The sequence below is a fragment of the Vigna angularis genome, chromosome 8 (genome assembly GCF_016808095.1).
Source record: "Vigna angularis cultivar LongXiaoDou No.4 chromosome 8, ASM1680809v1, whole genome shotgun sequence".
Lineage (NCBI taxonomy): Eukaryota > Viridiplantae > Streptophyta > Magnoliopsida > Fabales > Fabaceae > Vigna > Vigna angularis.
In genome coordinates, this window is record NC_068977.1 from 27,150,000 (window position 1) to 27,177,183 (window position 27,184).

General features: G+C 32.4%; 2 protein-coding genes across 10 annotated transcripts; one reads left to right on the forward strand and one right to left on the reverse strand.

The window, feature by feature from the left end:
* Positions 1 to 10,374: 10,374 nt before the first annotated feature.
* LOC108344680 (uncharacterized) lies at positions 10,375 to 13,368 on the forward strand. 9 transcript variants are annotated; one of them, XM_017583128.2, is made up of 8 exons: positions 10,375 to 10,508; positions 10,921 to 11,278; positions 11,588 to 11,705; positions 11,893 to 12,003; positions 12,170 to 12,189; positions 12,360 to 12,447; positions 12,575 to 12,690; positions 12,986 to 13,368. In XM_017583128.2, the coding sequence occupies exons 2-7, from the start codon at positions 11,090 to 11,092 to the stop codon at positions 12,664 to 12,666; spliced, it is 618 nt and encodes a 205-aa protein (XP_017438617.1). In that variant the 5' UTR covers positions 10,375 to 10,508; positions 10,921 to 11,089; the 3' UTR covers positions 12,667 to 12,690; positions 12,986 to 13,368. The 9 variants fall into 9 exon arrangements, 5 of the variants coding, with proteins under 5 accessions (XP_017438617.1, XP_017438618.1, XP_052723318.1 ...); XM_017583129.2 differs by having other exon boundaries at positions 10,397 to 10,508; positions 10,934 to 11,278; XR_008244909.1 differs by lacking the exon at positions 10,375 to 10,508 and having other exon boundaries at positions 10,516 to 11,278; positions 12,170 to 12,274.
* Positions 13,369 to 22,072: 8,704 nt separating this feature from the next.
* LOC108344916 (septum site-determining protein minD homolog, chloroplastic) lies at positions 22,073 to 23,475 on the reverse strand. Its single transcript, XM_017583455.2, has one exon. It carries the CDS (start codon positions 23,264 to 23,266, stop codon positions 22,316 to 22,318), a length of 951 nt encoding a protein of 316 aa, XP_017438944.1. The 5' UTR covers positions 23,267 to 23,475; the 3' UTR covers positions 22,073 to 22,315.
* Positions 23,476 to 27,184: the final 3,709 nt, after the last annotated feature.

Here is a 27,184-nt window from a genome sequence, read left to right on the forward strand (position 1 = left end):
GATTTCAATCTTAGTTCACCTAAGTGTTTCTTGTTTAATTATCAAACAAAATTAATGAAAGTAACTAATATTCAATTACTTAAAAAAAACATTCAAAATTAGTACTAAGTTAAAACGTAAAGAAGAATTTATTTTAGTAATGTAAAATAATGACTAATAATAATAGTGAAAATTAACATTATGAATATTTCAAAATATATATTAACAACATTTCTATACTCTCTTGTAATTAACATAAACCTACAACAACTCTAAATAATATTTATTTGTCTAGTTACTTGTTTCAATTATTTACAATAAAAGATCAAACATTATGTTAAAAGAGTTGCTAAATAAATTTAAAGTTACATAGTTAGGAAAGACATATAATAGGGTGATACAGGAATGTTAGAGTTATATATATATATATATATATATATATATATATATATATATATATATATATATATATATAAAAGAAAATATACGACAAAGTTGTAAAGGATGACACTTAACAAAAAGAACAAATCACTAATATATAGAAATAAACTTATATAAAAATCACATGTGTCCTTGTATTTTAAAACATGTTTTAACATGGTTAGACAACATGATATATTCACTCAACTTACCCTCCTAAGTTTAGTTTGAGTTGCTAAACTTCAATCGAATTTAACCTAAAAAAGATTTGATGAATATATTTTTTAAGAATAATAGTTTTATTATTTTTCATGAATCATGGATGTCAAAATAAATTATTTTTAAACTTATAACTATTATACATACACTAAAGTTGGTATAAATAGAGGATAAAGAAACTTTTATTTAAATATGATTCAAGCTTTTTCTTCCTACACGAGAGTGATTTGAGTGGAAATACATACTTTTTACCTCCATACAAACTTTAATATTATAAATCCTTGCGAATAAATCATTACACTAATTTTTTTTCTTTTTAAACAAGATTCCATATGGATGATTATATTCCATAATTTTTTAACATAGAACCTTTTAGAGGTAAGTTTGGTTTACTTATAATTCTCTTTGAACTTTAGGTTATACTTGATTTTTTTTTACTCTTTAATATATTCTTATGTCTTTCAAATAATTTAATGTTAAAATAATTTAATAATATAAATAGAATTTCATAAACACGTCACATTATTTAAAACATCTGTCAACTCTTTAAAATTCATTTTCTAAGTTATCTCTCCCTTCTCTCTAAGAATTTTAACTCCTGAGACATATATTTGACGATAAGAAAGTGTCTAAGAGATCACGATAGTGAGTTCTCCACTTTCAATCGACCAGTCTTCTTTATAGAATAAGTCAATTTTTGTTCCTTTTCTTTAGTTTTCAGTTTAAGACACGAAAAAAGATTACTCATCGCATGGGTCATTTGATCTCTCTTGTTAGTTCTTTGTCGATCAGTGGTCCTAAGAACCTACTTTGATCATGATTCTATGGTTTGTAGGTACATTTAGAGTTATCTGAGTTGAGGCAAGGGTAATGTGCTTCGTAGAGCTATTGTAGTCTTCCAATCAAGCAAGGGAAACTAATTTATTTGCTTATAAAATTGTAGAAACTAATAGTCTATTTTGATGTGCTTTTATGGTATTGAAATTGAATTGATTTGGTGCTTAAGTAGATGGTTTGTTGAAATATGAATATATGACAACATGTGTGAAATAGAAATTGGGTAAAATTCATGTTCTTGGTGATTTAAGGTTGTTGTTGATAATGTTTGTAGTATGTGACTGGTTTGTAATCAACTGATGCTGAGTTTTGAAGTTGTATTGTGTAGAAAACTGATGTGGTATGGATTGTAGAGAAATGAGGAAGTTTTGGGATTGGTTTTTGGTAAATTTTGGGGTTTTGCTAGTGAGTTTCTAGAGGAGTGACTTTTGAGTAAGAACTGATGATTGATAGTCGTCTTTTGGTCAATTGAAACTTGTATAGGGTTTTAGTGAACTAAAAAGATGATGTTGAATTGGAGAAGTAGTATTTTGAGTAGAGTTATAGGTCATTTGTGTGTTAAAAAGGGGTTTTGGTAGGCAAGATTTTGAAGGAGTTGTTGGATAGGGAAAACAGAGGTTTGAGGCCAGTTTTTAGGTCATTTAGAACTTACTTAAATAATTGGTTTGGTCAAAATGTACTTGGGGATGATAGAATTGAATTGTGAGAGTTGAAGTAGTATTTTGGTGTATAGGAGTTGAAATTCATGACAAAATGAGTATGGTTGTGTTTAAGTTAAGTCATAAACATGTTGGTGAATTTCATTTAAGTTTAAAATGTTGAAATTGGATACATAAATTTTGGGAGTTATGTTCAAATTAGAAAATTTAAGGTTGGTAGGTTCAAATTTTGCATAATTGTTATTTTGTAGAATTCTACAATTTAGTTGAACGAATATAGGCGCTGAGCGAGTAAAACCATATATAGCTGAGTGAGTATAGGCGCTAAGTGAGCAAAACCCACTATTTCTGTGAACAAGCTATGGGGGCTGAGCTAGTTAGTTTGAGGGAGAAGCTTGTTGTAGCAGTGGATGGACGAGAGTCCTCGTTGAGCGAGAAAGTTTTCTTTTTGTTGAGTGAACGTAGGTGTTGAGCAACCTGTTCAGATCATGTTTTGAGTCTTTCATTCTTTTTCTGTCTTGTAACTTTGAACTATATTAGGGCGTTGAAAATTGTATAAAAGTATCTATTGAATTATGTGATGGTTTAATCTTGAAGTTATGTATGTATTTGAATTATGGTTTGAAAAGAATTTCTAAGGTGAAATTCTCGATTGATTGTTTCATGTTTGGTAGGTATGAATGTAGGAAGCTCAGTCTTGGGGGTTATCTTGACGCTCTAATGGTCACTTATGCTCAATTAGAGAGGGGTGATGCATGTGGTGAAAGTAGCAGGAGATTCTAGTCTAGATGTTTCATCTTGGTCTAAGACATAGAACAAACTAACCTTATGTGTGTGGTAGGATGAAACGCATTAGCAATGACGCTGTAGAGGAGTATAGGTCACCACAAGTGCATGACCCGCCATAGCTCGACATTCACACTTGTACATGGAAGGTCAGGTCTAGGTCAATGGTATGATTAGGATGTTTGCTTGACTTTGTATGAAATGTAATATATAATGAATCTTGATATCCTATGTTTGTATCTGTTAATATTAACTTACCATTTTGTGTGTTTCTTTGTTTTTGTTGTTTGTGTTTGGTTGGTTTCTTTTTGCAATGATCACTTGGTTGGTTTAAGCAGAGGGAGACGACCTTACAGTAGAGTAGGTTTTAGGAGGAGATGTAACAAATGCGTGATTATAAGTAAAGTAGTTTAGTTTTATGTAGACATTGTGTAAATAGTTTTTTTTTTTAATTTCCTTTGTTATTGTATATAAATTTAGACTTATAATTATTTTTTGATAATTATATGAATATCTTATATATATTTCTTGAATTAAATTGTTCTATTGTATTGATATTGTAGTGATAATAGTGTTTATACTATTTTAATATAGGGAAATGATATTTGAACAACATGTTTTGACAACATTTAGACACTGGACGTGTGTCTAAATGTCACTGGTGCACGTGGAAAATGTTTTTTAAATAAAAGAATGACGTGGCAATGAGAGAATTGGGGGCAGATTCAAAATTTAGGGTTATTTCGAAAATTTGAGATTGAAAACATTTGAGAGAGAGAAGTTGGAGAACATTTAAGAGAAAGTGGAGCACCTTCGAACTAGCCACAACTCTCGCCGGATACCCGCCGCCCCTAGACATTGTCGTTTTCCCTCCATCCAGTGTCGCCGCAGTGCCGCCTTAGTGACGACGTTGGAAGCAAAACGTAGACGTCGTCCTTTTATCTCGTCCCAACCAGCGTGTCTCGCCGGAGTGCCACCGTCCCTAGATGTTGTCGTTTTCCATCCACCAAGTGCCGTCGTAGTGCCGCCTTAGTGACGATGTTGGAAGCAAAACGTAGACGGCGTCCTGTTATCTCGTCCTAGCCAGCGTGTCTCGCCGGAGTGCCGCCGTAGTGTCGCCGGAGTACTTTGATAAAAGGTTTTTTCTTCCTTTTACCTATGACTTGCATCCTTAATTAATCGTACCTTTGCTGTTTTCTTCGTATGAATGTTTTTGGTAATTTTAGAGACCCGATTTTGGTAACGTTATTTTCATACGTGTAATTGATATGTTGTTTATCGTTGTTTTGTCTTGGTGTAGTGTGATGGAGGAACTTGGTGAACAAAGTAAAGGTGGTGATACAAGGAAGAAGGTATGTAGGGTTGTATTTGATTTCCATACATTTATTGTTTGAATGTATTTGAATAATAAGCATGACTTTGGATGCAGTTAGTGTTTAGACACTTCTGCAAGAGCAAGTTCATAGGTCATTTGAACAAACGGTTGACTTCTGAGCAGAAGGGCTACATTGAGAAGACTAGTTTTTGTTGGTTTTTATACTTGCCATATTGTATTAAGATAGGTAGGAATTTGTTATCTAAGTTATGTGATCGATGGGTAGATAACATTAGTGGGTTTTATTTTGGTGACAAAGTTATTGATTTTACTGAAATTGATGTATGTTTGTCCTTAGGGTTGCCTGTTGTTGGTGAAGTGATATATTTAAATAAAGTTGGGCATCATAGTGTTTGTAGGGAGTACTTCCCTAATGGGCAAGTAGATGTGAGCATGGTATATGACTTTTTGTTAGAGGAACATGAAAATTTTCCAATAGATCATTTTTGCAGCTTGTATATATTGGTAGGGATTTCAGAGTTCTTGCTTCCCAATCGAAGTGGAGTAGTATTTCCAATTATTTTTTACCTTGTTTGGGAGTTGGGGTGTGTGGGTAAGTACAATTGGGGAAGTTTAGTGTTTCGGTACTTTGTTCAAAGTGTGTCTAGTGCTTCAACAACAATGAAGAATGAAACAAGCAAAAGTCATTTTCATGTTGAATGATGTGCTTATCTGTTGCAGGTACATGTTTGTTATGTAATTGTTATTCAAAGTCAATGATTTGTTAATGTTTGTCATCATTTTTAATGTCATTGTTGATGGAATAAAAATTTGCAGGTATGGTTTTGTCACCATTTTGTGACATCAAAGTCAATGTACAGTACCCGGGTAACAAAATTCCCAAGGTTGTTGAACTGGATTGATATCAATATTGGGGAGAAGTTTATCAAAACTACTTTGGCAAAGGGATTGGTGAGTAGTTGTTGATTAGAGGAATGTGTTGAAGGTACCAAAATTTGTGTGATTGCAAAGCATTCTGTTTTTAATTATTGGGCTCATTGACAATGCAAAGAAAAGAATAACCATCATTTACGTTGAACATAATTTTCATCCACCTTAACTTCCTTTGGTTTCAGCATTTCTTATTGGATCCATCGGACATCCTTCATCTGAAACAAGTTGAACTCAATTAATTTCTAGAAGGCTTGTATGCAACGACAACAAACCAAACAAACACTTTGTCCGTACCGATCATTCTACAAAACCCCATTACAGACAACAAAATAGACGACATACTAAGGAAACTTGTCAATCCATGACGTCAACGTTGTCTTTGTAAACATTTTATCTAATCAAATGTTTCTAGTTAAGGTGCAAGGAAAAATAAAAGGTGAAGACAATATTTTTTTCTTTTAATTTCCTTATGTAAGGTCTTTCATATTGTAATGTAATATTTTTTTTTTCATTATTTTCTTCACTTGTAAGTATTGTCGAAACAATTATTTATTAATTTATTAACAAATTAGTCCAACAAAAACCATATGTTTAGCGTTTGTCATGATGCAGGAACAGATTTGGTACCAAAGGCAAAATAAGTGGGTACCTGTGTTCATCTTTTTGCTCAAGAAGGACAACTACGTCCTACCAACTCATTCTTTATTGTCTTTATTTTTTTTTTCAATTATTTTTTTCATTTTTAAGTACTTTGGTAACAATTATTTATCAACTTATTAACAAATTATTGCCACAAAGTCCAAAATTACTAAGCCTCTTGGTTCCGACGCACAACTGGTACTATAGGCCAAATAAGTGGGTACTTGTCTATAACTTTTTGCACATAAAGGTGAACTAAATAAACCCACCACTTTTTTTAAAACCTTATTTTTTTCATTATTTTCTTCACTTATAAGTACTGTCGAAACAATTATTTATTAATTTATTAACAAATTAGTCCAACAAAAACCATATGTTTAGCGTTTGTCATGATGCAGGAACAGATTTGGTACCAAAGACAAAATAAGTGGGTACCTGTGTTCATCTTTTTGCTCAAGAAGGACAATTGCGTCCTACCAACTCATTCTTTGTCTTTATTTTTTTTTCAATTATTTTTTTCATTTTTAAGTACTTTGGTAACAATTATTTATCAACTTATTAAGAAATTCTTGCCACAAAGTCCAAAATTACTAAGCCTCTTGGTTTCGACGCACAACTGGTACTATAGGCCAAATAATTGGGTACTGTTTGCAACTTTTTGCACAGAAAGCTGAACTAAATAAACCCACCACTTTTTTGAAAACCTTATTTTTTTCATTATTTTCTTCACTTGTAAGTACTATCAAACAATTATTTATTAATTTATTAACAAATTAGTCCAACAAAAACCATATGTAGTAATTGTCATGATGGAGGAACAGATTTGGTACCAAAGACAAAATAAGTGGGTACATGTGTTCATCTTTTTGCTCAAGAAGGACAACTGCGTCCTACCAACACATTTTTTATTGTCTTAATTTTTTTCTCAATTAATTTTTTCATTAATTTCTTTACTTCAAAGTATTTTCGAAATAATTATTTATCAATTTATTAACAAATTTTTGCAACAACAGACATATTTAGTAACAGTCATCATGCACAAACATAAATGGTACGAAAGGAGATATAAGTGGGTACTTAACCTCAACCTTTTGCACAACAAAGTTAGTAATGTACTTCAAAATCAGTTTCAAGTGCCTAATATATTTGTCAATAATTTTTCAAAAAAAAAAGTGATGTTGTTCCAATGAAAAAATATCAAAATATAACAACTACTGTTCTTTCATCACTAATCCCCAACATTCTACAAAATACCCAAATCTTGCAGCACTTAATTCCTCCGCACGTTGTCAACATCCATAATCCATTCACAAACATATTGCTCCCTAACTTCTTGTAGTTCTTCTTGCAAAGACAATATTGCACAATGAATAAAATGCAACATTGGTATGAAAGTTCCACAACATATAAATTTTTACAGCTTACAATTGTGTAAGTGGGCATTGTGTTTCCTTGGTATTTGTCAATGTCATCCCACAAGTCCAAAATTTTCAAAACAAATACTCCATAATCAAATCTACAACAAATAAAGTCCAACAACAAATTAATTATATTTAACATATCAATTCTACTACAATACAATATTGTATTTACAAAAAAAAAAACACATTACAAACATACTTGTTTGGTTGGATTGGAGTCTGCAAGTGTTGTACCTCCAATGATGGTTTGTTGTGTTCGGAACTATTTAACAAATGTCCAAAAAGCATTGCAAAATTTTGTGCCTGCAAAACAAGATAGTCCCCTTATAAATTTATAATTACAAAGTAAACATCAATTACTACACATATAATGACATTGTCAATCTTTTGTCGTTCTTTTCTTTTGTGCCCAAAAGAGTCTAGTGCAAACATTTCCAGTGATGGAATCTTCATAACGTAACACCACCAATGGCCGTCATGGATAATTGGGACAAACAACTACAAAAACAAAAATCTGGTCACCAAAAACTCCGAATAACCATCCACAAACTATTCAAATTGATTATATCAAATGTAATTGCACTAACAAATTCGGCATTGACAATGTCATCAAAACTGATGATATTAGATTGGAAGTAGTTAAAGTAGTCATTCAATGACCAAACTTTCTGATTACTCTTTCTCTTTCTTGAGTCAATTAAAACATGGGTCTGCAAGCAAATAACATAGTTAGATTTCATTTCTCATGTCAATACAATATTTAGAGCATAAAATAACTATTATTTTGACCAACCGCATATAATGGACTAAAACATATCCTTTTCACTACTTAAGTACTCCTTCTTTCAAAGAACATGAATACGGATGTGGCAAACAAAATCCCCTACAAAACCAACAACTTGTTAATACTACACAATACAACTAACATATAAACTAAAACATAAATTAACACACCAAATTTCATTATTACCATGTTGCCAAGTTGCATTCTAGGTGCAAAAGAATAACACTCCTGGGTGTCAAATGTTTGACCGCAAATTTCAGAAACAACCCTTCAAACAATAAAATAACACAAGTCAACATCTTTCATCATCACACTATTAATAAATAATCTTTAAAATTTTAAAATTGTCAAATTCATTACCTCCAAGGAAGCTTAAATGGAATAACCAAGTTGTACAAGTATTTTCGATTTACATTCAATAAATGAGCATCCTCATTTATTTGTTGATGTCGTGCCACAATGCGTACAACAGGTGCAACATCCAAAACGTCCTCAACATCCTCCTTCTCTTCCTCCAAACAACCACCCACATCAGTATGTATGACTGTTTCAAAACATTGAGCTTCCTCATTTGATCCACCATTAACATGACCATCATCTCCTTCACCATCATCTCCTTCACCATCATCTCCTTCACCATCATCACCTTCACCATCATTACCTTGACCATCATCACGTTCAACATCAACATCAACACCACATCTATGACCCTCTTCAAAAAAAGAAGGTTGTTCTATTTCTTCCTTCCCAACACCTACCATTGCGGCCAAAGTTCTTAACTCTTTATTCATTTCAACCATTTTTCTTCGGTTGTCTTCAATTTTCTTCATCACCACTTCTTCCCAACTCAACCCTAACTCATGTCCATCATCTTCCGGTATTGGCCCTTCTTCCAAATGAAGGGCCACACGAATGATTGGGTTCTCACGGTCCTCCTCCCGCAAAAACCACTCCCAACATATCTATTAACATCCAAATATAACTAATCATTAAATAACAAAAACACAATTCATGTATTACATTTTGTATAAATGTAAATAAAAATAACAACTAACTTACTTCTTTCCTTTTAAACAAGTCCTCTATTTTGTTTGCATATATCAGAACAAGGATTGCAGAAAAGATTGATCAATCAATATGTTAATAGTTAACAATCCATTATAAGTAATCAATCCCAAATTGAAAAAAATTGTGAGGTGCAGTCATCGAGACTATTGACAAAAATCAACTCTCAAGTTTGAAAGACAAAAATCAATTTCAAAAGCTCTGCAAATCTATATTACAGCAACTACCGCACCGATAATTGCTACCAAAAACATTCATACGAAGAAAACAGCAAAGGTACGATTAATTAAGGATGCAAGTCATAGGTAAAAGGAAGAAAAAACCTTTTATCAAAGTACTCCGACGACACTGCGGCGGCACTCCGGCGAGACACGCTGGCTGGGACGAGATGACAGGACAGCGTCTACGTTTTGCTTCCAACGCCATCACTAAGGCGGCACTGGGTGGACGGAAAACGGCAACGTCTAGGGACAGCGACACTCCGGTGAGACACGCTGGCTGGGACGAGATAACAGGATGACGTCTACGTTTTGCTTCCAACGCCGTCACTAAGGCGGCACTGGATGAAGGGAAAACGGCAACGTCTAGGGGCGGCGAGTATCTGGCGAGAGTTGTGGCTGGTTCGAAGGTGCTCCACTTTCTCTGAAATGTTCTCCAGCTTCTCTCTCTCAAATGTTTTCAATATCAAATTTTCGAAATAACCCTAAATTTTGAATCTGCCCCCAATTCTCTCATTGTCACGTCATTCTTTTATTTAAAAAACATTTTCCACGTGCACCAGTGACATTTAGACACGCGTCCAGTGTCTAAATGTTGTCAAAACGTGTTGTTCAAATATCATTTCCCTTTAATATAACGTTACATATATAAATAATTATCACAAGAAATTTTAACTATAAGTTGTCTACCTCCTTAGGTACCTTTTATTTTTTTGTTCTCACAATTAAAAGAATAATAATTTGTTAATCTCCAATTTTTTTAGTTTCTCTAATTTGAAACTTAGTGTGGTTAGGAGAGTTAATGTCGTAAATTTTTTTTGTTAACATAAATAATAAGTTTTGTTTAGTTTTAATCTCTCAGAAAAGTTAAACTAACAAAAAAAAGTTTTGAAATACTTGTTTAGTTTCTTACAAGTATTTTCTTAAAGTTTATTTTGTTTGAGGTATTCACTAAGCAAATATTAAATCTTGAAAACAAAAGTATTGTTTTTGTGTGGTGATATTTTTAAGATGATAAAAAAAACAGCTAATATAAAATTATAACGTTAACTATAAAATTATAAAAAAAAATGTGATACTAGAAATGAAAATATTAGTTTTTAAAATAGAAAATATATTAAAATTATATTTGTCAATTCGGTTTTTTCTGACTCTTCAACTGTGTCTATCGTAGGTGAAATCCTTCTTCTGCTCTCTATACCATTCCTACAGGTATGATTCGCCGTTTCATGATTCAAAGAATGCGTTTTAATCGCTGTTCATGTGATTTTGGTTGGGGGGTTTCCTATTTTCTTTTTGGTGAATTACGGATGTAGAGAATTTTATGGGATTTTGGATCTGTGTCTTAATTATTTATTGGAGTGTCTGAATGTGGTGTTTTGGGTAGATCTTGTGGTTTTTGTTGATTTGTCGATGTTGTCGATTTGAGTTCATTCATTAAAGGACAAGCTAGGTTATGTATGCTTTAGTTAAGTGTTTGCTGTTTCATTTTTTATTTAAGGTTGTTAGGTGGGTGGTGTTGGTGGATTTAAGCTTCGTAGTACATTCAAGACTACTTGTTGTAAAATCTTTGTTTTAGAATAGTTCTTACAAATTTAGTAGATCAGATGTAAATCCCGTGTAGTTTGCTGATGCAGAAAAAGGATTAAAAGAAACTCTACAGGACAAATAATAGAAGAACATAAAATTGCAAATTCATTGGATCGGAAGGGATATTTGTGAAGGGTTAGCAGAAGAATTTTGTTGTGAAGTAGAGAGCCAAATCACCTAATTCAGAATCCTGATTAAGTTCCATGGAAGAAGAGCATCAATATTCTGAAAGTAGTGAAGAACTACAGACCCAGAAACCGGATGGAGAAGATCAACAATTGCAGCATCAATACCAACTACCTGGAGCTGAAGAGAAACTAGTATTGCAATTTATGGATTCAGTGCATAACTACCTATCTCTCTTTGATAAAGTGTCCTCCACACTTCGGCAGGTAAAAGCGAAACCCATTCAATACAAGAAATTGGTAGCATCTTTTGATATGTATAATTTTCTGGTTTACCAATAGCTTTGAATTTAAGTTTCTGACCTGTCATTCTGATAGAGAACATGTTACTAATAGAAGGTCAGGTATAATACTAGTTGGATTACTTTGTTCAACTATTTTATGATCAAATGGAGAGGTTGTGAAGTTTTGATTCAGCTAGTAACTATAGTTGAACATGTAATTTGTCTACTAAAAATTTTCTTAGATGTAGTAAGTGTTCTGTCTTTCTTGTAACCATTTTTAATATATTAGCAGGGATGGTTTGACTTAGCAAGTGCTCGACATTCCATGGGTGCTGCTCGCATTAATAGTTCTTTGTTGGACCTGAAATTCCATTCAGCTGCTACAACATTGAAGATAACCAACTATGATGGTAAAGATATTATGCTAAAGGAAATGGTTGCTAGTTGCGACTGCTTGATTCTACTTATGTCATTTTCTCACCTTAGTGTGCTAGCATGCTTTCACTTTCATTTTTAAGAAGCCTTTCTGTAACATGTTCTTTTTATCAATTTAGATGGAACCTCTGTTCTAATATAAGAACTGGCATGTCTCAACAGGTACACAACCATGCTTCATATTGCGTAAATGGGCATCCTCTGCAGAAAAGGGTATTCATGAGTTAGAGGATGAGAATATCCAGCCACAAGATAGTAGTGTGAAATCTTGCGGTACTTTTTCCCTTTCCCTATGCATCAAATAATGGTTCTTTTAGTTAATCTGTTATTTGATTCTGCTGCTTAAAGGCTTTAGTAGCTGTTACTGTTAGCGTTTCTCATTTTGTTATATGTTTGGTTGTACGAACTGTTGAGGTGATCATGGCTAAGAATTTATCAGGACTTGCAGATAATGCTGACGTAAGTATTCTACAAATGTTAAACCTCCTCTCATTACAAGTAGAATTGACTTTGATCTCTAATGTGGTTGCTATCATGAAATATGGTAAATAAATTATGGAATTTTCTTAGCAAAAGTTCCTGAACTGTCAATTGAGCCAGTGTACAAATCTTGTTAGTGTTTTTTATAGAATCAAAAGGAGCGATCCAAGTCCCTATCAGTTTTTGGAGTTTTAATTTCCCCAAAGGTTCGAGCCTCCCAGCTGTTATTTGAGGAAGGTGAATAGCAGGACTAAAGATCTGAGTTCCCCTCACTTTCTTTCTAAATGTGATTTTAGTTGTCTCTATATATGTTATACTTGACATCCAGGATATATCACATTCTGCAAATTGAATTTCTTTGCAGCACTAGAGACACTTGTAGAAATAGCTAATATGCAATCGTCATTGTTATATTCTTTTCACCAACTTCAGAAGGTGGAAGATAACAAAGAATGAAAAGTACCATACGAGCTCCTTCTGGTACATTTATATAACTTTGTTTGCTCTCTGTTTCTCTTTTACTCCTTCTGGTATTGGGGATTTTTTTTTTCTCTTTCAATTCCATAACAAGACTATAGTGTTTTGTTTGTATGGACAAGTCAGATATTATTTTAGTAATATAAATATAAATCATTAACAAGATGAAAACAAATGTGTGGGATAAATTTGGGATAATTAAAAAATTAGTGTTTCTATTAGAACTGGATGTGCCAGTTATATAACACCAACATTTTGCTATAACTTTGTGATTAGTTTCTGCTGGAATGCATCGCAGGTGGAAATATTATTTCAGTATTGGGAATGCAGCATTGGCTGGTTTTATTGTTGAATTCATTGATGTATCGATGAAGTGGAATACCAGAGACACTGAGAGGAATTGAATTGAGTGTCCACTCTCCCAACCATGGCCAACTCCACCTTCTTCCTGTTTAACTTTTTTCCTTGTCAAACAATTCATATCTTCCATACGTCATTTTCAAACAAATGCAGACATTCCATTCTAAACGCTAACGAAGCCTATGTTGAAAACTTCGTGTTTCTACAAATGTTGTTTACTATTTATTGCCTTTAAGATATTATATAATGAAATTAAACTCTTTGTACTATTCTCACCCAGAACATTTGGGTGACAAATAAGTAATAAATAATTTTGTTTCATTTAGATAATAGGTTTAAGGTTTAAATACGTATTTGGTTTTTATTTTTGTCAGATAATCTTCAAATGACCTCTAAATTGTTTTTCTTAATTAGTTTCTAATTTTTGCAAAAATTGATGTAATTTGAATTTTTTTTCCATAGTATTGTATTAACGATGTTAAAGATAATTATGTGTTAACTCAGTTTATTTTTGTTTTTTTCTTAAATTTTGTAAAAAATTTATTTACTTATTAAGTCAAGGGGACAATTTTTTTTACTACTAGATTTTCTAAATTCTTGTATGTTTTCTTAAATTTTTATGCAATGGTATATTCTTTATGTATTCTTTATTTCAAAATATTTGATTAATGAATAAAAAATAATATTATTAATTTATTAAAAAAATTATTAATACTTTTATTATTTAAATATAATATTTTTTTATTAAAAGAGGTGTCAAGTTTATGTACAAAAAAAATAGTATTAAATAATAATTTCCGTTTAAAACATGCTCTACCGGTATTATACTTACAGAAATTGTGATTTACGTCCTTAAGTCACCACTGATTTATTTTGCGTTTGAATATATATATATATATATATATATAAATTATATTTGATAAGATCTAGACAATAGTTATTTAGTTTTAAAAATAACATTTGAAATATAAATGTAATGGAAAACTATTTATTTAATATTTATGAGATAATTAATAATAAATGAATAAATAGCAATGAAACGAATGTTATAATTTGTTAACTAATAAGTGTGTATATAATATTTGTAATACATAGAATGGTTTGAATGTGTATCTTAAATGAAAAAACTTAGTTCAATATATTCAATATTATTTTTTTATTGTATCTTATTCATAATTGACAAACTTGATTATTCTTTTTCTTTTCAAAGATTCAAATGTTTGTTCCATGACTTTTCTTGAGTTTTGAAAAGAATCTTGAAGCTTACACTAACAATAAACATCAATGTTATAATTATTTAAAAATGAATCTCATTTAAATAACAATATACTTACAATAACATTTTCGTATGTTGTTTTCTCTTTCTAACTTGAATGACTTCAATAAGTTCTCATAAATACTTTTTTCTCGAGTGACTTCTTCTCCCACATTTCTTCTAACAATCTACGTGACTACGAATTTAAAATTAATAGAAGAACCATTAATGCATGTCAACACTAGTTTCAATCTTCTTAAGTAATTTTAATTCATTTATTACAACTTGACATTTTAATTGTTAGTTTCTCATATTGTTTCACAAGTATATTGAATTGTTATATATACTTGAATCAAATTTAGTTTTCAAAATTGTTTTTCTTCTTTGCCATAAATCCTATTTTTTTAATCATCAAATTGGTTTAGCCTAAGTCTTGTTTTATGTTGTTTTAGTTTGTTTTGAAAAGATTTTGTTTGAGTTGAGCTTAAATTTATTATCTCTATTTCACTTTGAATGTAAATTACGGATAGATTGACTTACCTTGAAAACTAAAGAGAAATTTGTTTAGGATAAGGTAACATATATAAAAGTTATTTGAATATAATGAAATTAAGATATTCTCATTTTTGTTTTAGTAGTGAAAAAAAAGAGTATAATGAAATAAAAGAATCGGATAAACTTGAAAAAAAAATCAAAGATTATTACACTATAAAAGAACAAGACAAAGATTTGAGAGAAAGTGAAGAAAAAGTAAAAGAAAAAAAAAAAGCAACCGCTAAAGATAATTGTTAATAGGTTTAATAGCTTATTTTGTTCTCAATTTTTGTTGAATTGTGTCAATTATGTCCCTCCTTTTAAAAGAGTGTTAAATTGATCCTTATTTAGTAAATTTTGCGTTAACTTTGTCCCTTCTGTTAAATAAAAACAAACGAAGTTAAGAATTGATGATCTAACAGAAGACATGTTATTTTGTAGATATATTTATGTTGGCGTGTTAAGAAATGGGTGCAGAGATGGAATTTAGGAGTGCACTTAGTATTTTCTAGGCCAGGCCCAAACCCTCTTTTCTCTAGGTTTCTTTTTCTCTTTTTCAAAAACGAAGGTCTCTTCTCCACCTTCATTAGCGGCAGCTCTGTCCCTTTGGCTGGCCAAAACTATCACCGGCCGCATTGATCGTCGCCAAAGACACCGCCAACCACTACGGCATTCCTTCCTCCGTGTGCGCTTGATGATACCGCTGCCGCAACCTAATTCCATCAACCTCCTTGTGCTTCCATCGTCACCGGGACCTTCGTTCCTCGTGCAACCATCCAAGGCCACCATCAACTCCTCATTCATCCTCAACCACGCTCAAGAACACAATCAGCGCCATCCAGCAACCATAGTGAATTGCATCACCTCCATTGACGCACCACCGCGAGCAACCTCGAACCACCGTGAGAATTCCTTTGTTGTTCCATCAACCACCCAAATCGTGACAATAGAGAGAACTCGAGAAAGTTCATCTTCTCTTCCATTCTCCACTGTGAAAAATCCAATCTCCTCCACGCCATCTCCATCATCCTTTGTGTCTTAACATGCATCAACCTCAATCCTGTAAACAACAACCCATATACGAAACCCAGATCACGCCTTCACCTCGCGAGTTTCATCCATTCCAAAACCATCAGATTCATCACGAGTTCAGTACTTCTCCTTCGAAACCTGCAAGGAAACGCAACCAACCCCAAAACCCCAATCGAAAAGAGCCCCAAATTGCAGAACCCTAATCGCGTACAAACCATCCCCATCGCGAGCATCCTTATCGTGCATCAACATCGTGCCTCCTCAGACCTGCAAAGCAAGAGAACCAAACCAGAACACCCATGGATAAATCGCAACACAACCTTGCGCAACACACTGAATTTGGCATTGTGAGGGTGGTGGGACGGAGCAGCAGGGTGGATTCGTGGTCTCTTGAAATTCTGGAAATTAGGGTTGGCGGGGCATAAGAATGAGGGGTTTGGTGGGGGTGGGGGAGGCAGAGCGGGGCAGAAGGGGAAGTGGGAGAGGGAGCAAGTGGGGCAGATATTCAGTGGAGGAGTGGGACGCCATTGTCGATTATCCATTGCTAACTGCAACACTGTTTTTTGGAAGAAGAAGAAGATTTTATTTGAGGCTTGCTTCCCTTCTCTTCTCCGCCAATGTAAAAATCCAAAGACTAACCCTTCAGTAAAACGCACAATTTGTGCTCCTTGCCCTTTCGGCGCGGCGAAGTGAAAGACGTAGAGGTAGGGGATGAATGTCACATTAATTATAATTAAAAGACATTAAAAGAGAAAAATTAATTCAAATTAATTATAATTAAAGGAAATACTAAACACATCATCATCCATACAATTTAAAAATGTCACGTTTCTGCGAGATCATCAATCCATTAACGTCATTTATTTCTATCTAATGGAAAGGACGATGTTGACGTAAAATTTAATAAGGGAGGATCAAGTTGACACTTTTTTTAAACCAGAGACCAAATTGACACAATCGAGCAAAATTGAGGACAAAAGAGGCTATTAAACATTGTTAATATAATGATACAAATTGGCATGCAGCATCTCTTTGTATATCTTGTGATTTAATTGAGATGAACCATGAGAGAAAAAAATAATACCTATGAATTGCATGTTGTTTTTTGTATGTATAATATTGTTAGATGAGATACCAAATTCAAATTCTTGTTGAGATTAATAATATAAACATCCATTTTTTTGTTAATTATAAGAATAGCTATAGTTTGTCTGACAATACAATTGATAAATCTAAACTTTTTTTTGAATTGAAAATAAAATTAATTTAATGAAATTGACTTTTTCTTAATTGTATAATAAACCATTTATTTTGAATGTTATTTTATATTTTTTATATATTGGTATTTGATAAAAAAAATAAGTTAAATTGGTCTACTTTTGAGTAACTTGTTAATTAACCTAGTTAATTCAATTTTATGTCTCTTAAAATAAATTTGATTTTTATATATGATTATTTAGGGATGTCAATTAAGTTTACTTCACGAGGTTTTATCCTGACTCACATGTTCAGGAGTTAAAAAAGTTGACATGGTCAAAGAGTCTCCCACCGAGTCTCGACCTTCGATACAAGTCGATCAATCTTAACCTTCAACTCATGTTGGTCCGTCTTGACCTTTGATCTGACTCAACCTATCTCGACATTTGACTCGACCTGACTTGTCTCAACTTTCAACCCGACACGATTTGTCTCAACCTTCGACCCAACCAATCTCAACATTTGGCTTGACCCGACCTAATTTGACCTACGACCCAACCCATCTTAACCTTTTGTCTAGTCTGACCCATCTCTACCTTCAACTTGATCCAGGTCATCTCAACCTTCATCCTTGACTAACTAATCTCAACCTTCGACTTGACTTAACTCGTTTCAACCTTTGATCCAACTTGACACGCCTAGACGTTTAACTTTGGTCGGCCTGTATGGTCCTTCAATCTTGGTTAATCTGTCTCAACCTTCAACCTGGGACAGTCGTCTCGACTTTCAGCTCATGTCAACTCGTCTCAATCTTTAACTTGCGCTAAAGTGTCTTAACTTTTGGGTTAAGACAACTTGACTCGATCTTTGACTCAGGTTAAATATATTAATTTTAAGATTTAATTAAAGTATTTGTAATTCGATCAAACTCTCTTTAAGCCTAACCCACTTTAGAAAGTTTTTCGAAGATTTAAATATTTTTTATTCCTTCATTTGAGTCCTTAAAAGAAAACTTATTCAAAAATAAGTTATGACTAACCCATGAAGTCACATTAAGAACTAAACAAATATTTGTTTTCCTTCTTTATATATTTCATGTTAAAATAGATTCTTATAATTATTAATCTAGAATCTTTACTTGATTTTTTATGTTATCTTTTTACTGTATTTTTAAAAATGTACCAATTTTGATATATTAAAAAGGTTTTAAATATATTTTAAAATATTAAATTTAGTGTATGCTGAAGACAAAATAAAAGAATAGTAAAAACAATTTCAATAGAAAATTCAAATTCTTAGATGAAACATTCGTTATAAAATTATTCCTAAATAAATTTTTATTTAAATAAAATACCGTGATTAAATGGATTAAATAAAATTTGACTTTTAGATTGTACTGTCAACTATAAATAAGAATTTTCTTTTTCATTCTTGTTACTTTGGAAATAATAGTTGTTAATTATTGTTATATAGGTAAATATGTTGTGGACTAGCATGCAAATTTAATTTCTGTTGGCTCCTGTGAAGTATGTGGAACACTGCAAGTATGCATAAAATGGAGACCTATATTATATACACGAGTGTTTTTCCCGACACATCTCCATATTTCTTCATGCATTCCTGTTACTTTTCTTTTAAATTCTAAAACTATTCTATACATTTCATAAACTCTTACAGTACATTTTTTTTCTTCAACAAATTTTAAAATCTGATAAATTTTTTCAAAATTCGATAAAAGATTTTTTTTCATCAATCGAAATCTGTTAAAATATTTTTTAAATTTTCAACAAATTTTGAAATCTGTTAAAAAAAAGTTATTTTTGGAATGTAGAGATACGTTAATGTGTAGGAAGAAACACTCAATACATAATTCATGACTTGGGTCTAAATGGGCATTTTGGATCCAATACGGGTTTTGTGGCAAAAATAAAGACTTTACTATTCTCACTCCTGTGTTTCTTAGGTTCACCTCTACAATTTAAAGAAAAGGTTTAAAAAAATCTATAATAAAAACTCGTTTATATTGTGTTAGATAATGACCAAAAGCGTCTTTATGTTATTTGATTGTGTCACAACTAAAAGTTAAAATTTGTGAGTGAATTCATATCATCATAAGTCTAATTAAGTTAAAAAACATTTCAAACTTCAACATAGACAAAAAAAAAAAAAAAGAATTTAACCTACTAAAAATTCAATCTAACTCATTTACTCATAATGAATCAAATCGAGTTTAATTTTTTAAGCTTTCGAGTTTAATTTTTTAAACTTACTAATAAGTGAAATTATATTGATTCAAAAAATGATGAAACTCATAATAAATCAAATAACTCATTTTAACAACTCCATTCATAGCTCCAAGTAGTTTTTACACAAACTATATATACCTCTTTAAAAGATCGAGTTATTTTTTTTAATTAACAAAAAAATATATATTATATATTTTTACTGAAATTCTATCTCTTAAATATTGAAAATTTTAAATAAAACTTACATGAAAGTATAAAAAAATGAAAAATAAAAATTGTTAAAATAATTTAAAATAATTAGGCAAATATACAATAAAAATATCACTATAATATTTATATAAAAATTAAATTTATTTTTAATTTGAAAATGAAAGAAATTTTTCAATTAAAAAAACTTTTGATTAAATAAATCAAAATAACAGATTTGATTAAATATAAAACAATAACAACTAAATAAAATTAAAAAAATTTAAAAATAAAATAAAAGTAAAAAATAAATAAAAAAAAACTACACTAGTTGACACGTAACCAAACTTTCCAAAAATCTACCATAGATCCAATGCAATTTCAATTTCACAATGACCAAACTTTCCATAAATCTATGCTCTCATTTCTTAAACTCTTTACATTAAATAAAAGAGAAATGAAGGGGTCTTCCATAGGAGTATCGAGGAAAACTTTGAAATATACTATCATTTTGTGGAGTATATCAATAGTTCACTTTATTATATAAAATGAAGGAAATGAAAAATATCAATGTATCAGATTAGGCAGAATTTTATAAGAGCAAACACCAGATGCTGTCTTCGCAACAAAAAATGAACCAAGAGAGCTATAGTCCACATAGGCTGATATTAACCAAATGATACAAATATTAATCCAATCTCGTAATGGAATAAACAAAATACACTAAAAAATCACACTGCATGAAGTTTTTACTCCATCTAGCAAGCACTTGCAACTGATTTACTTCGACAACCTCAAACTACTGGAAGTTTAGCCTACCATTTATAATATGTCATAAGGACAAAACTTAAATTCAATTCTTAGACACTTAGAATTCTTTTCCAATCAAAATTAGAGTTTTGACCAGGAACCATCCTTATTTTCCAATCAAAAACGAAGTTTTGACATACTAACCATCCTAAAAAAAGTTTACATCAAAGTTCAACATAGTTACCAAAATAAAACATCAATTCTGATGAAAAAAATTGGCACAAGAATATCTAAGAGATTACATCAAATTTTTATTACCCACCCCAAAAAGAAGATCCTCATTCAGAAAACAACCAAAGGGAAAATATCAAGGACCCAACATATCCTCGATTAACAACAAAACAAGGATCGTATTTTACTACAGCATAAGTTTACTAATAAAACAAGCAAAAATCATTGCAGCAGATGTTTATCCTGCCATTTAAAATTTAAACTCGGTTCTTCAGACATTTTAGGTGTTATTTTTTAATTAGAAGTCACGTTGTCACAATAACCATCCTAATAAAGGTTTGCATTGAAGATTATCATAGATTAGCAAGGTGAAACTCCTTCTGATCAGAGAATAGGACAAAAACACTTAATAAAGGGCATCTAACTTTTGTTCCTGTTACTCAACCCAAAAAAATAAAGATCATTCAGTGAACAAACACAGAAACACCAACTAAACAGAAAACATAGAGAACAGACAACATATCCTCTATTATAAACAACTCAAGAAAGTTCATTTTCATTCATGGAATGTGGTGTAACAGGTTATCCTCTAAACAACTTAAGAAAGTTCGTTTTCATTTATATATTACTATAGCGTTACTTTACTCATCAACAAGGAAAAATAGTCCTTTCTCCAAAAGCGACAGCACGTTCTATAACATTAAACCATCAACGGCATTAAAAATACTCAAATACTGTCCATTATAGACGCTAACGGAGCAGATTTACTCACTACTCACCCCATCAATTAAACAATGAACACACAACCTTTACTAATTGACCCAACCGACTAGCTGTACACACTACGGATAACCTTAAACACCACAAAAAGAAATTTCCTACTTACTGGAGAAAACCCCATGTTTAGAGCCAACAGTAGAGCCATTAATCCAATCAAAGAAACGCACTAGAAATGGAAATTGAATTAACAAAATAAACTTAAAATTAAAAATGACACTTTATACAGTTGCCTCCTCCATCAAGGACAAGCATTGCAGCAGAAACACTTCCATAACCACAGACAATATTGCAAGTTTATCCTGCCATTTACAATTTAACAAAAAGTAAATTGATTTCTTTAGATGTTTTGAGTGTTATGTTCTCAGCGAGAATTGAAGTTTCACCTCAACAATCATCCTAATAAAGGTTTCGTTGAAAATCAATATAGACTACCAATTGAAACTCAAATTCTAGTTAGAGAATAGGGCTAACGGCACCCTACGAACTACATCTAAGTTTGGTTCTTCCTAACCTAGCACTTCACCTCAGCAGTCATCCTACGTTAATTAAACCTAAATTATTGAGAAGAAATTTCATTTCTAATCAGAAAATAACATCAAAATCATCTGGGAATTAGAGAACACCAGAAAACGAAATTCATATATATTTTGTTGCAAGCAAACCAACCCAAAAAGTGGAAGATCAATCACTCGGCGAATACAGTAACACCAATCAAATGGAAATCCATCAGAGATACGGCATAATATAAACAACTTAACAAATTTCTTTTCCATTCATTGGCTATCACCATATCATATCATAACTTCACTCATTAACAAAGCAAAAAAATGTTCATTGCATTAGAGCTCCAACATCCCAACACTCAATTTGGTCAGACGAACTCTCATTAATCCATCAACAGCATAAGGAAATATAGAAAAAAAAAACCTCAAATTCCGTTCTCTATAGACACCAATAAAACAGATTTACTCATACTCAACCGATCATTTAAGCAAAAACAAATAATCTCGACTACCTAACTATACACCCTAAACACCACAAAATAAAAAAAAGAATCCTACCCACCAAAAAAGGAGAAGAACCCACGTTTAGGTTGCTCCTCCACCACCACGGCCTGCATGCTATCCTGCTCCACGAGCCTCCACGCTGCTTGCTCAAAGGCCAAGCCAGCCAAAGTTGGAGGCTTGTTGAGCACAAGAGGGTATCCTCTATTGGTGCTCCTGATAACCTCACTGTCCTCAGGTATAACCCCAAGAAGAGGCAACCCCAGCATCTCTTGCACATCCAACACCGACATCATGTCCTCGCCCTTAATCATATCGGTGCGAACCCGGTTCACAACCATCTTGATGTCCCTGATGCCATCGCACTCGAGGAGGCCGGTGACGCGGTCGGCGTCGCGGAGGCTCGTGATGTCGGGCGTGGTGATGAGGACAGCCTCGTTGGCGGGCGTGATGGCGGTGATGAAGCCGGCGTCTATGCCGGCGGGGCAATCGATGAGGATGAAGTCGGGGGAGCCGCCTGGACGCGCCTTGAGCGCGTCAACGAGCCACGTGAGGGCCTTGCCGCCGAAGCCGAGGGGTAGCTTGGAGCGGGGCTTGGAGATACAGAGGAGTTCGAAATTGGACCAGCGCTTGTCGCGAACTAGGGCTTGGTCTAAGCGACAGTCGCCGTTGAGAACCTCGATGACGGTGTAGTTGACGCGATTCTCGAGGCCGAGGAGTAGGTCGAGGTTGCGGAGGCCCACGTCGGCGTCAATGGCCACCACGGAGAAGCCGAAGCGGGCTAGGGAGAGGCCAATGTTAGCCGTGGTGGTGGTCTTTCCCACACCGCCCTTGCCTGAGGTGATGACGGTGACGCGCGGGGTGGTGCCCGAGAGCTCAGGCTTACGGTTCCACTGGAGGAGGGCGGAGGGGGGGCGGGGTTTGGGGATTAGGGTTTTGGACGGGTGGCGGAGGAGGGGGTTGGGGAAGAGGGTGGCGCCGGGGAGAATGTGGAGTGGTGGCATTGGGAAGAAGATAAAGAAGAAGAAGATGAAGAAGAAGAAGAAGAAGAAGAAGAAAATCACAGTGAGTGTGAGTGAGTGAGAAATGGAGGATGAGGAGGAGCTTGATGCTATCAGTTTGGGGTTACTTTTCTTTCTATCTTTGCTTCTTCTGTTTTAGTTTGCAATGTTTTGAAAAATGTGAAAGTCCCCATAAGTGATTTGTATTGTATTACATCTTACTAAATTATTTGGAGCTTTTTATTAAACTTTTTAATTATTTAAATTTTTAATTTAAATAAAATTAAGCAATGCTCAAAATTAACACTATCAACATTACACATTATAATACCATTTTTACACTCTTGTAATTAATATAAATACACAGCAACTCGTGAAGAATAATTATTACTTTTTTGCAATAAAAAATCACGCGTTATATTAAAAGGATTGCTAAGAAACTTTGAAGATGCATGATTGAGGAATACATATGGCTTAAGAAGATGTTCAAAGAGTTATAGAAGAAGTGCAACAAAGTTATAAAAGAATGCACAATACAAAAAATCATTAGAAGATTTTATGACTTATTCACTCGATTTGAACTATCAAGTATAGTTTAAGTTTGTCAACTCTATCAAAATTCATCCTAATAAATTACTTCGAGTTTTCAAATTAGATAATCATAATTTTTAAGGATAGTAATTTTATTATTTTTCATGAATCATGATACCAAAATAAATTATTTTCAAATCTTTCAATTATTATACATGCATTAAAGTTGATATATAAATAAAAGGATAAATACACTTTTGATTAGAATGAGTACTGTGAAAATTTCCACATAATTAATTGGGAAAATATTTACTTTTACTATTTTTAGAGACTATGACGATATTATATTCCATGATTTTTTAGCATATTAGAGATAAATTTAGTTTATTTGTCTTTTGTTATATCATCAATCTATTAATTCTGTTTGTTTCTATTTAATGGAAGGAACTTCGTTGATACAAATTTTACGAAATGATGATGCATTTGACACTTTTTTCAAAGGTCGGACCTAATTGACAAACTTGAGCAAAACTGGGGATAAAATAAGCTATTAAGCCTATAAATTATGTTTTAAATAAGATTAAACTTAATTGAATTAATAATGTAAGAGTCTAGAAAATTGTGATTTAAAATTGATAATGTATTTTAAATAATGAAATTTGATTATTTTGATAACAAAAGTTTAAAGTATAAATAAAATTCTTATAAATGAGTTTCATTATCTTAAATCACATTATTTCTCTAAACTCCTTTACTATAGATCTCTCTCACTTCTCTCTAAAGTTTCTAATTGTTTGTTCATCTATTTGAAAATCGAAGACCGCTAAGGTAATCCTTGAGGCGGACACTCCACTTTTATCTTATCAGTTTCTGCAATAAGGTAAGTTGATTTTCTATCATTTCCTTGGTTTGTTTATCCTTCCTATGCATGCAGACCATCTAGGATCGCATGTAGTGTTTGAGTTTTCTTTAAGATTCGCTGCTAGTTATAATAGTGTGTCCTGGTCGTGTTTGTGTTGTTCTTAAGGGTAGATAAAGTCTTTTGAACATCAAGAGGTGTTTATAATGTTATTGAGTTGGTGGTCTGTCTTTTAGATAAAGAAAACTAATTGTAGTGTTTATTGATGTTTTGGGATTTGTAATTTGCATGTCTGAGTTGTATGAAAATATTTTAATTGTTGATGTTGGTTTGTTCTAAAGATTGTTTTTGTTGAATTGATTAGTTGAGTTGAATTAGAAAATGAGAATCTGATCAATTGATCCAATTGGTATGTGCCTTGATACTTAATATTGTTTTTGAACCAAGTACTAAGAAAGGGAATACCAAATTGATTACTTGAATATATTCCATTTTCACAAATCACAAATTTTGCAACTACTGAGCGACGATAAACTTATGTTGAGCGTAAGTCATTATGCAGGTCTAAGAGCATGTTAGCTCCAAACTGCTAAGCGTTAGTCTTGTACTACTGAGCGCATAAAAATGTGAATGTTTTGACGTTGAGCGGTAATAGGACATAGTTGTGCATCATTCTCCACTGTAGGTCTGAAGCAATTTTAGTTCCATGATGTTGAGCAGTAAAAGAGTGTTGTTGAGTGACACTTTACGAAAAGAATGGCGTTGAGTGCTAGGATTTTCGTTGAGCAACACCTCTAAGCTTCAGTGTGTATGTTGTAATTTTCTCATGTTGTGTTTTGTTTGAGATAGATTTAGTATGATTCTTATGTATGTTTAAGATGTATTATGATGTTTTTATTGAGAGATAACATTGTTGAGAATATGTTTAAAATGTTGTTGAGAGAATTTAAGGAGAAATTTTGTGATGTGGTTATGTTTTGTGTATACATTGACATATGGGGGTAGGGGTGACAGAAAGGAGGTATCTTGAACTCTATAACTATTCATGCTTAAATTGAGTATAATGAGTTATGTGATGAGAGTCAAATGAGGTCATAGTCAATGGACGATTGGTCCTAAGCACAAAAGGGACTAACCTTGTAGGTGGTAAGGTGATAATTCTTTTGTTTATGACTCTGCAAAGCATAGATACTACTACAAGTGCACTCCTACATTGAAGCTTAATATTAAATACATTTGGATAATTGAGTTTAGTGTCAATTATTTGTGTGAATATATGAATTATTGTACATTAGATAGGTTTAGTTGATAAATTAACATATTATGATTATTTTAGATCAAATATTTTGCACATTAGTTTACCCTTTCTTTTATGTTTGTATGTCTATATGTTCTCTTTGTTTGCAATTATTACTTTAATGGTGTAAGCAGATGGAATTAGCAGAGGATCCAATGTAGCATGAGACTGGTGCTGAAGTGTAGAGTTATGGGTTGATGGTTTATGAATCACATATAAAAAATAATAGACATTAAACCCTTAAAAAATAGAGTAGTTTCCAATTCCATTTAAAACAGAAAACGGAAGCATACCTGAAGGATTGACAATTTGGAATAATTAATGAACCATAGATTGGTCTTTGATCTTCCCACTGTAGAGTATCTTAGGTTCCTAATGAGTTTTCTTTCCTAATGAGGATAGAAAGAAAGGAATAAGAATTAATGAGCGTGCTCATAAATAGGGATCGTGACCTCTGTCGTTCACTTTTACTAAGTTTTAATAATTTCAATTTGGCACCTTCAACAAATTGAAATTATTACTAGTCACTACACAATAAACCTTTCATGACATATATGTCCTTAGCCACATTTACTTGATTAGAGCACTTTAATCAATGATCCTAACACATTTAATGATTATATATATATATATATATATATATATATATATATATAAATTAATGACCCAAAATTGCTAACAATCTCCCACTAATAAAATATATATATATCCATATAAATTCTTACAAATGTGTTAGACTTTATGAGCTCAAAATTACCATTATATACCTTGAGCATATCCAAATTGATTATATTTGCATGTAGAACCAAAACAATTTTCATTGCACAAATAGCAATACATTGATCACTAATGCTGACATAACCAAATGACATGGATTCATCATGAAATGTGTAGCATGAAAATTACGTGAAGATGACCTGTACATGTCTAATTTCAACTAGTCCTTACTTTATCTCAATGAGAACTATACAATAACCTTAATTTACAAAGTATAAGTTCTGAATAATAAACCAAAATGTATGCATACATGAAAACCAAACATAGAATACAAACACAAAAAAATGATTAACGCTCATTGAAACAAAGATTCCTCACACTATAAAACACCTATATGAGCAATATGCTCATGAAAGACCTTGGGTGTAAAATCCTTATTAAGAGGATATACCTTCAAGGAGTTTGTCCCTAAGTGTTCTATAAAAAATCATCCACTTTGTACCTTTCTTTAACAACT

Coding starts and splice junctions, on each gene's coding strand:
- LOC108344680 (XM_017583128.2), top strand. CDS start 11,090: ATGGAAGAAGAGCATCAATATTCTGAAAGTAGTGAAGAACTACAGACC. Junction 11,279..11,587: donor TGTCCTCCACACTTCGGCAG/GTAAAAGCGAAA, acceptor ATATATTAGCAG/GGATGGTTTGACTTAGCAAG. Junction 12,004..12,169: donor TAGTAGTGTGAAATCTTGCG/GTACTTTTTCCC, acceptor AGAATTTATCAG/GACTTGCAGATAATGCTGAC.
- LOC108344916 (XM_017583455.2), bottom strand. CDS start 23,266: ATGCCACCACTCCACATTCTCCCCGGCGCCACCCTCTTCCCCAACCCC.